At 30.7% G+C, this 10,396-nt stretch overlaps 2 protein-coding genes across 2 annotated transcripts; one reads left to right on the top strand and one right to left on the bottom strand.

The window, feature by feature from the left end:
• Positions 1-181: 181 nt before the first annotated feature.
• LOC106343648 (uncharacterized protein At4g06744) lies at positions 182-1,958 on the top strand. The gene is made up of 2 exons (XM_013782918.1): positions 182-1,086; positions 1,289-1,958. Exons 1-2 carry the CDS (start codon positions 278-280, stop codon positions 1,854-1,856), a joined length of 1,377 nt encoding a protein of 458 aa, XP_013638372.1. The 5' UTR covers positions 182-277; the 3' UTR covers positions 1,857-1,958.
• A 2-nt stretch (positions 1,959-1,960) lies between these two features.
• On the bottom strand, positions 1,961-5,412 carry LOC106343649 (PI-PLC X domain-containing protein At5g67130). The gene is made up of 8 exons (XM_013782919.1): positions 5,191-5,412; positions 4,988-5,110; positions 4,751-4,888; positions 4,506-4,604; positions 4,122-4,425; positions 2,968-3,191; positions 2,802-2,888; positions 1,961-2,227 (listed from the first exon to the last, which is right to left on the bottom strand). Exons 1-8 carry the CDS (start codon positions 5,269-5,271, stop codon positions 2,057-2,059), a joined length of 1,227 nt encoding a protein of 408 aa, XP_013638373.1. The 5' UTR covers positions 5,272-5,412; the 3' UTR covers positions 1,961-2,056.
• Between the last annotated feature and the right edge of the window lie 4,984 nt (positions 5,413-10,396).

Here is a 10,396-nt window from a genome sequence, read left to right on the forward strand (position 1 = left end):
TGGAACAGCCGTTGACGGAAGAAAAATGATAATACCAACGAAGCTACACATGTATGCAACCACCCTTTGGCATTACAATATGGACATTTAATTACATTAATATTTTTTCATTCTAACGAATAATTCATTTTTAGATTTTACTAATTATATGCTCTAAAGCCTGCCAACAAGAATAATACATCTGCATTGCTTCACAGCTTCACTTTTGCTCACACTCTTTCTATATAATTAATCTTTCTCTAAGCCAATCCTCAAAGCTAGCATCAACTTTTCACCAATGGCCCCAAATTATAACCATTCCTCTTCTTTCATTTTCTTGTTTCTGTCTCTTCACTTTCTTTCAATTCTAGCCACAAGAAACAACCTCACCACCGACAGAAACGCCCTTGAAATCATCATCGGCGGCGGTGAAAGCTCCAATGACTATTCTCCTGCGCCGTCTCCGGAGCCAGAAGACTGTCCTCCACCGCCGCCTCCGGAGCCAGAAGACTGTCCTCCTCCTCCTCCACCGCCACCTACGCAACAATTCTCTAGTCCATTAATAGAGAAAGTGTATCCAGTCATCAAGAAGTTCCAAAACCTAGTCGAAAATGATCCAAAGAAGATACTCAAAACATGGGTAGGCACCGACATTTGCGCCGAGGACAAATACATAGGACTCGAGTGCGCAAAGTTCCCGGGAACAAACGATCTCGCACTCGCGAGCATCCAGTTCAACCAGTTTAACTTGGGAGGCAAGAAACTCCGGCTAGATAACTTCCTCAACAAGTTAGAAGAAGTCACAATCTTCCACGCAAACAGCAACAACTTCGTGGGCGCTGTTCCCGAAGTCAGCAACTTGAAGTACTTATTCGAGCTTGATCTCAGCAACAACAAGCTCTCCGGAGAGTTTCCAAGCTCTGTCTTAAAAGCAACCAACCTCACGTTCCTCGATCTTAGATTCAACTCTTTCTCCGGTTCTGTGCCTCCTCAGGTTTTCAATCTTGACCTAGACGTCTTGTTCATCAACCACAACAATCTTGTTCAGAGACTCCCCGAGAATCTCGGATCCATCACTGCTCTTTACCTCACATTCGCTAACAACAGGTCACAAAAGCTCCACAATTTATTTAGTTTCATTGAATGAAATCTAAAAGTGCTTCAAAAATATGTGTTTAGTCGTTAGAAATTTAATTAGACATTCTTCATTAAAACATTAATTACTCTGTTTTGGTTTTAGCAGTAGGTTAGGTGTTAGGTCTATATAATCTAAAGGGGTTCGTTGGGACTTTCATGTGACGTGATGCAGATTCACGGGTCCTATTCCCGAAAGCATAGGTGACATCAAGTCCCTACAAGAAGTCCTGTTCTTAAATAACAAGTTAACCGGTTGCTTACCATACCAAATCGGGAAGCTTAACCAAGCTACGGTTTTTGACGTCGAGTTTAACCTGCTAACCGGTCCGATTCCATACTCTTTCGGATGCCTAGACAAGATGGAACAGCTCAACTTGGCTAGAAACAAGTTCTACGGTACCATACCGGAAATCGTATGCGAGCTCTCAGCTCTCAAGAACGTTTCGCTCTCGTTCAATTACTTCACGCAGGTTGGTCCAAAATGTAGAGAACTTATCAAGAAGAAGATTTTAGACGTTCGCATGAACTGTATTCTAGACCTTCCTTATCAGAGAACGCCATGGGAGTGCGCTAAATTCTTCATGCGAAAACAGAAGTGTCCTAAGTCCAAGTCTTTCTTTTACATGCCTTGTGATAAGGCTCCGCACCGGATTAAACCGGACCAAGAAGAGTTAGACGGTCAGGCTTCGCCACCAGTATCTTACCGTGCTCTTAATCCGAACCGGATTCGGAATCTCTAGACAAAACCAAATTGTTTTTACGTATTTATGGATATTAATGTTTATTTTTATATTACAAGTGTGATTTGCTGAATAAATGCAATGTGTGTATGGGTCATTATAAGTAAAATAAGTTTTGTCTTGATCGTACCGAGTTTAATCGGGTTTGGTTCTTTGTGAACCGAAACCCGGAACATATATTAGTTGGTATAAAGTAACCATCAATGTCCAAAAAATGAGAGAAGTGAGACAAAGGTTACAACAAACACAGAAAGCCCAAGTTGGGTCGGTTTGGTAGCATCGGCTGTAAGTTTCGCAATCATCATGAGTTTTGAATCCAGTTTCGTCGGCTCTTCTTCACGTTTCTCACACGTCCCATACGGCATATTCTCCTGCGCACACAAAAACGTTAACATCTTCTATAACATACAAAATCCATATAGTGATATTAACGTGAAGATCACATGCTAAAACCTTAGAGCACCCCCAACGGGTTCTCATCAAAAATTTCTTAATACACATATATATGTATGTATATATAAATATCAGTCGTAAATTTTCGGTTTCGAAAAATTAGAAAATCCAACCGAGCGTATCTCATTGGGATGCTCTTATAAATCATTAATATTTTCATATTTACCAACGAAGGGTTTATCTAGTGGATAAAACTGTTGGATCATCTAATAAAGATCTAACATGTCGTAAAGAGTCTCCAATTTTTTTATAGATTTTTTACATAAAAACAGGTTCCAAATTATATTTTAAAAAAAATTATAAAAGATTTTTAAAAAATGTCTGTGGCTCCCAAATTCTCGGAATCCGGCCTTAGTCATAAGTTTGATTTCTATTATGAAGGATTTTCTCGCTAAAGAAAGTTAATTTAACATGGCATAGATCTCGTCCTATAAGATATTTTGGACTTAAAACCTTCTAGTCATTCCAAAAAACGAACCATAGACTACTAACCTTACAAGCGGATATATCGTCACAGCCGCAAAGTGAGCGGCCGTTAGCAACATCAACTGCTTTTGGAGCTCCTCCACCATCGCTCCTCTAAACCACACACATACATATTAACATTATTTAAACCGGATCAAATCTTACCAAACTCTAATCACATTATCTTACATACCTTGTAGAAATCAACGGCAATAAAGTTAGGCCAGCGTTGTCCAGAGGCTTCTTGACATTTTTGTATGGCCTCAAGAAGAGGAGCAGAGTTCTGTTTACAAGATCCGATCAAATCCGCAGTATCCGGAAAATAGTTTACCAGAACTAGTGATCTCGATGTATCTCCCATAGCAGCTGACTCTGGTCTATTGGTACACACTCCAGGCCTCATGCCTCCATTTCCATCTAAAAACATAACATCATATCAGTTTTAAATAATAACTAGATCTCGACCATGAAACTTATCCTGTTGAGAATCATATCTTGCTTGGCCCGCGCAACCGCACATGTTTTTGTTTTCATTTATTTTTATATAAATATTTTGTTTTCAATTCTAAATTGGTATATATTATAATATATATGTGTCTATCAATTTTTAAAGAATAATAAGTTTACGGTAAATTTTTTTTTTTTGAATAGATTGTTTCAAACTTTCACATGTATTTGTATTTTCTTCTATATATATATATTTTCGGATTATTATTTCATTATTAAAATCGTAACTATATATATAAAGATTAGTAAAATATTATTTTATTTTCATATTCAAAGATTTTGTAACATTTCACAAATTTAGAAAGTTTTTAAAAAATTAAACTTTTCGCTTCATATATAGATTTATATTATCGAGTAAATAATTAAACATTTGGTTTTTATTTAATTTTTAAAATAAACTATATAATTTAAAATTTTGTTTTCATTGGTTTAAGGTAGTAAAGATTAATTATTGTTAGATAATATGATTTTTGTTATTTTTTAAAAAAATCTTTATAATTTTAAAAGTTAACATTGACAAATATTTAAATATTTAACATATGGAAGTATAGTATTACAACATTAAATTATATATATTAAATTTATACTATCTATAAATTCAATGGATAATCTATTGTTTAAATCCAATTATTGATAGCCCAATAAAAATTTCTGGTAGACCCAAAATTTAAATGATAAGATTAGAGATTAAATGTAACATGACTTTATATGAATAGGTCCATTAGGTTCATTTTTTAAAAAAATCACACATGAATTAAAGTTGTGACTTCTGTTTTAATATATAAGATAAGATAATATAATGTTTCAATATTAGGAAAAACTGTATAGAGATGGACTCACATTGATTCTCTACCATGTATTTCCATAAAAATGCGAATCCTTCGGTAGCTTCTTTTTGAGGATTTGACGTAAAAACCAGCATCCGTTGGTTCTTAGTTATCATTTCATCGATGGTAGGCCAATCTTCTCCGTTCTTAGGCATACTTGTTACCGGAAACATGAAGTTTCGTAACCCGGATGCATCAAACACTCTGCCTAAACCATTGGGAGATTTCACGTAGTCCTCGAGGATAAGTGTCACAACCACATCCTTGTTCTTGTCTAGAAACACTTGAAACTCGTGTAGAATGTTAAGCGCCGGTTGCTATATACGAACCAAAGACCATATTAGAAACATTTTTGAATTGGAACCAATCGACTTATGTGTGAATCAATGGAACTTACAAACGCTGTATAGTTGAAGCAGTTTCCACCATAAGAATGGCAAAGCCATATATCGTTTTGGAAGTCGTACATGTCAAGCATAAACCCTCTAACACCATTCTGGAAACCCACAGAATAAAATAAAAGATATAATCAAATTTAAAGAAATAAACTTCTAAAATGGGTTTATCAAAAGAATGAAGTACACTTCTTTTCTTTGAAGGAAAGAATGAAATATTTGAAATGAGTTTATGAAGAATATTTACAATAAGTTGGCTTGTGATTGAATCTTGTTGGTTGGAAGGAGCAAGAATCATAGAGCCTGTGCCTGATCTTGCACCTATTCGAGCAAATGAATTGTGTGTTGTCAACCACGTGTATTTGTTGTAAGGCAACCCTTTCACCTTTATCACATATAAACATCAATCAATCGATTAATCAAATATATATATCATCTAAATGTTCAAACGAAAAGAGAGGAAACACAAAAAAAAAGAACAAACCTTAGAGGTGGGGTTAACGGTTTGCATTCGGGAGCATCTAGGTCGAAAATTATCGCTTGAGAGACACGATTCGCAGTGTAGTCCCTGATCACAATTCTTGGTCACGATGCATGTTTCTCCTTCCTACCAATCACACAAAGATCAACAATTTGTGATACATTCTTGATGAGTTTGAGATTACACTTTGTTACGATTTTCCTTACCTTGAGGGCAGAGGAAGGGTTAAAGATGAGAAAACATGGAATGAAAAGAACTGTTAGAAAGAAGGTGAGACTTTGAAACATTGTCTTCTTTCTTGCTACAAAATCCCATAAACTTTTGAAAAGAGAAAAAGAATTTAACCCCCCAAGGATTTTGGGAAGAAGAAACTACTTTGTAAAATACAAAAGACTTTCAACTGGTTATCTGCATTTGCATACACCAGCCAACAAAGAAGAAAATAGAAACTTAGAAGTCTAAATTTATCTTTTTTCTTGAGAAAAAAGGTAAGAAGTTGCGGGTATCTCGGAGACAATGGTGATATTAATAGCTAGCTACCAGAGGAGAAGATGCTTCTTTTGGTTTCTCGTTTTGTATTGATGGCTTCATGCTTTTTATATTCCATTTTGCTATAAGAAATTCTTCTTTTGTTGTTTTTGAAATAATATATTTCACCCAAAAAAGGGAAAAATATATGTGGCCGCTATCATCATCGTATAACAAAATATCTAGTTATAAATAGCATGCCAGCTACATTTTTAAAGTGCTTTATTAATCTTATAAAAGTTACATGAGGGATAACAATATTATACGACATGTTTAACCAAAAAAAAAATATTATACGACATGATATCTGAATTTTTTAATAATATATACTTTCATATTAATCATTATCTTGTAATGACATATACAGGTGTCCCGCATGTTAACATTTTAGAGGTGTTTGATGATGAAGAGCATAAGAGAATTAATTATAAACTAGAAGGTGGCAGTATCTTCATCTGATCAAGATAAGTTTGAACTGACGTCTTCGAAGATCCGCCCGCTACAACATAGTTTACATGGATTCAGAGTATGGATACTACTAGTATACAGTATATACTCCTTCTCTTCCACAATGTAAAATGTTCTTAAAAAAGTTAATGTTCTATAATATAAGACATTTTGATATTTTAAAAATATTTTAATTTTATTGAAAATTGGTTAACCAAAAATATTTTATTACATTATTTATGATTGGCTAAGTTATTCTAAATTTATATTATTAATAATATTAGTTTCTAAAATGTGAGTTTTTTAATCCTCATGATTTTAAACAAAACATTATATATTATGGAACCGAGGGAGTACAAAAAAAAGGATCTAGAAAAATCTGTATGTCCATAGACTATCAGCAATGGGCCTCTTGAATAAATTATTCAACAACTTAAACCAATGTAAGGTATGTGTTGAATTGAAAAAAATCATACGTTGATTGACAAGTGTTGAATTTTTTCAACTAGTTGAATCCAAATAAATTGGACTCCACCCTTACACATCTTCTATTATTATTAGCTATCTAGTTTTTGTTTTTCTTTTGTTTTTACCCAATAATTTAAACTTAATTAATTTATAGTAAAACACTTTATTTAAAAAATAAAATTATACCAAAATTTAACATTTTTAAATATCTATAAATAGAGATTAGTTTCATTTCATTTAGATATAGAATAAAAATGTCAAATTTTCTTATAATTTCTATTTTTTATTAATTTTCTGAATTCAATTACGTCATTGTATATTTGTTTTTAAAAATATTATTTTCTAAAAATAGAAAATAATATAAATATAAATAAAATAAAATATATTTAAGTATGTCATTTTTAATTATTTACTTTAATTACAATCAATTTTTGAATTAATATGTGGCTATTAAGTTATATAAATAAGAACATAAATTAGGGTGTTGAATTGTTTTACTCAAAACGATTGTAAAGACAAAATTTGTATATGTGTTGAATTAATATGTGGAAGAAAGAGAAGATGATGTGGATTGTGAAAAAATGTAAGTTAGGGTGTTGAATTCATATAACCATTTTACGTTGTCTTACGTAGCTTATTGCATCCACAAAGTATACATAGTAGTATAATCTAATCTATTAATTTAGAATCATATTTTCATCTACCGATAAAAAGCTATCATTTAAATTTGGACCTATACACTTTTCCATTAATAATATCTTGGATATTAAATACATAAATCTAAAACATATATATGTTACACTAATTCATTTTTTTTACCAATTATTCAGGAATCAATATACATTACCAATATTTTTACCAAATGATATTTAATTTCAACATACAAAATATCTATCTCTAAATACGTTGTACACAATACAATATAGTCTATGTGAAATCATTTCATTATGTCTCTTTACATTTCCCAATGCTATGTAAAACATATTCGAACGTTTCATTTATCAAGATTTTAATGTATGTGATGGTAATTAATAACCGGTGCTATAACGAATTGGTTTAACTAAGCCATTATCCATTTGTTGGTACATATAAATTGTTAAATAATTAGAGCAACTAAACCAGATCGGTTAATTATGAATTTTCTATATTGTAATGAATAATATTATGTCTATCATATATGTAATTAATAGATTATCATCACATCACATGTTATTTCAAACCCTAACATATAATCCATATATTTTTAATAAAAATTGTAAGAGCCGCAAACTATGTTCAATATTTATGTTATGTGTTGCTCTTTGTTTTTCCCCTATTAATGACTAATCAAAAAGAAATCCTAACAAATCATTCTATTGATAGCATATATATAAGGTTAGATGTCGTTTTAAAATATTTAAAATTTTGAGTATGAGATGTTTAAATTTTGTTTTTGACACAGATTTTTTGAAACAAATAAGATTTACTAAAAAATAAGTAACCGAACTACAATCCACACATTCTATATTGAAATCAAATTTGAACTTAATGAAAGTGTAAAAACACTTCTAATACAATTTTATAAACACAATAATTCCGCGTTTTAACGCGGATCAGAATCTAGTTGAATTTATTAAATCAGACATATATATATATATACAGACTAGGGTAGGTCCGCCCTACGGGCGGAAACATATAGAAAAACTGTTTTATATAAAAATATATTTTACTTTTATAAATATTTATTCTAAACTGAAAGCAATATTATTAATAAACAAATAATAAATAAAATTTTGAAATTATATTGTTATTTTTAATAAATATATTTTGTTTTAAGATAAAAATAACATTAACATTCACTATTTTCTATTTTATAGTGAACACAAAATTAATAAGAATAATCCAAAATATGAGGTATTAATATTCACTATTTTCTATTTTCTATTTGGTATTAATTATCTTGTAGCCGGTCAGCGCTGAACGCAGAATATGAGGTACTTGTTATTTGAGTAAATTTTTTTGTTGAAAGCAATTATTATTTGTTTGTTTGGTTATCATTTGCATATAATGAGTGGATGAATTCTTATGGTTGTAAAGAATTTTGTCCGGAAAAAAGTGATTGCGTGAAAGACTGCTCTAGTAGAAATGTATGTGTTGTGATCGCAATATGATTTATTTGTGCATATTCAGAAAAATCGTTTCTGTTGAAATAGAGATGCAGTGGTCAGATTATTTTTATTTAAAAAAAAAAACCGTGAGCTTTTAAGAATGTTGTCGGTTCAGAAAAATTATACAGTATTTGTTTTGGTTAACATTTTAGATTTTATATCTTTTACGTATAGATTTGAGTGTTTACTTGCTGTCAAATAAGTATTATGAAATTGCTATTATAATTTTTAGCATCCATCTAGGTTGTGTGTTTTCGAGTGAAAAAACATTCTCATCTTCGTTTTTGCGTGCATTTATTTTTTTGTAGTGTTATATATATTTTATTAAATTGTATGTATAAGTTTTAAGTTTGATGGTGGTAAAAGTGAAAAAATATTTTTTTTTAACTTTTGATATTTGATTATATTTATTTATATATAAATTTTTATTCTCTGTTAAATATATTTATAAATTTTACTATTTACCATCTATTTCGTTTGTATTTTTAGAGATTTACATTCTTATTTCATATTTCTATGAGATTATATGTGTAGTATTTTATATATTTTATTTAAATATTTGTTAAATTTGTAAGTTTGAAGGAGGTCTATGTATATGTATTCTATATGTGATTATGAGTGTATATCTCTAAGAATTGTTTTTAGCTAATCTAGCATGTTCATCTAGAGGTTTTTTTAGTCATAACCAGAAAAAGCTATAAGCCTATTTTTCTAAATAATTTTTATAATAATTTTTCTTTTTAAAACTAATTTTAGAATAGTTCTAATTTATATTTAAATTTTAATTAGGCATGTAGTTTAAACCAAAATCCACATAACCGTAAAACACAGCGGAAGCAATCTATAAAATCTTTCAGCTTTATGTACAAACCTAAACCATTCTAATTTAACCATTCATATTTTGTATGTTTTCAGAATCATTATCTATATACTTTATTTGACATTTTTACGTAATTTATTTACGTAATTTTAAACATAACAGAATGTATTGAAGTTTGGCATAGCTTTTCTATATATAGTTGCTAATGGTGATGACGACCTAAATGCTTTATAAGATATTCTAACGTACACTTTAGTAAGTAGATTTAAATTTTTCTTTAATATTTCATATATATATTGGTTTATTTTTTTCAAAACTCTTGGTTATAATTTAATTTTATTGATTAAAACATATTAAGAAATTTAAATTTCGGTTTATTTTGAGTTTTTGCTTCCCAGAGTTCTTGTGCCTGTAGTATAAACTCAGATTTTTGAGAAGCTGGCTTTCAGGGACGAAGTAAAATTAACTTTGGTTTATTTTGACTTTTTGATTCCCAGAGTTCTTGTGCCAAGTTCAAATTTTTGAGAAGCTAGTTTTAATTTATTTTGAGCTTAAACATGTTAGATGTTTCAGAAGATCTTGTGTAGATCCTGCTCTTGTGTTGTTCTTGGGTCTATCGTGTTGGTTGTTAACGGCTTGCCTTAGTAACTCGAGACTTAACACCGTTAGTTTAAGGATATATGCATCATTGCAGTGTTTTTAAGTTTTATATATTAGGTTTTATATGAGACTGAAGAAATGCTTGCTATCGTGTGTCCTACTGTGTCAAAATAGCTATTTCGTTATGGAGGAGGTACCATAAATATATTTACATGACTAAGCCTTAAAGATCCCAAATATTTTTTTCACATCATGATCTCATTTGTGATAATCTCCCAACACAGCAATAGTTGGATCCCATTAACAATCACTAATCTTCATACCAAAGCACAATCCAAGATGATACAATATTTCATCATCAAAAAGAGAAAGTTTCATCCATTACTTGTGCCACAGCAAGTT

The sequence above is a fragment of the Brassica oleracea genome, chromosome C5 (genome assembly GCF_000695525.1).
Source record: "Brassica oleracea var. oleracea cultivar TO1000 chromosome C5, BOL, whole genome shotgun sequence".
NCBI lineage: Eukaryota > Viridiplantae > Streptophyta > Magnoliopsida > Brassicales > Brassicaceae > Brassica > Brassica oleracea.

Bases quoted from the DNA above. Each gene is read 5' to 3' on its own strand.
- LOC106343649 (XM_013782919.1), bottom strand. From the start codon at position 5,271: ATGTTTCAAAGTCTCACCTTCTTTCTAACAGTTCTTTTCATTCCATGT. The intron at 4,889-4,987 runs GTTTGTTCTTTT...TATGTGATAAAG, and splicing joins CCGTTAACCCCACCTCTAAG to GTGAAAGGGTTGCCTTACAA. The intron at 2,889-2,967 runs GTATGTAAGATA...TGTGTGGTTTAG, and splicing joins TTGCCGTTGATTTCTACAAG to AGGAGCGATGGTGGAGGAGC.
- LOC106343648 (XM_013782918.1), top strand. From the start codon at position 278: ATGGCCCCAAATTATAACCATTCCTCTTCTTTCATTTTCTTGTTTCTG. The intron at 1,087-1,288 runs GTCACAAAAGCT...GACGTGATGCAG, and splicing joins CTCACATTCGCTAACAACAG to ATTCACGGGTCCTATTCCCG.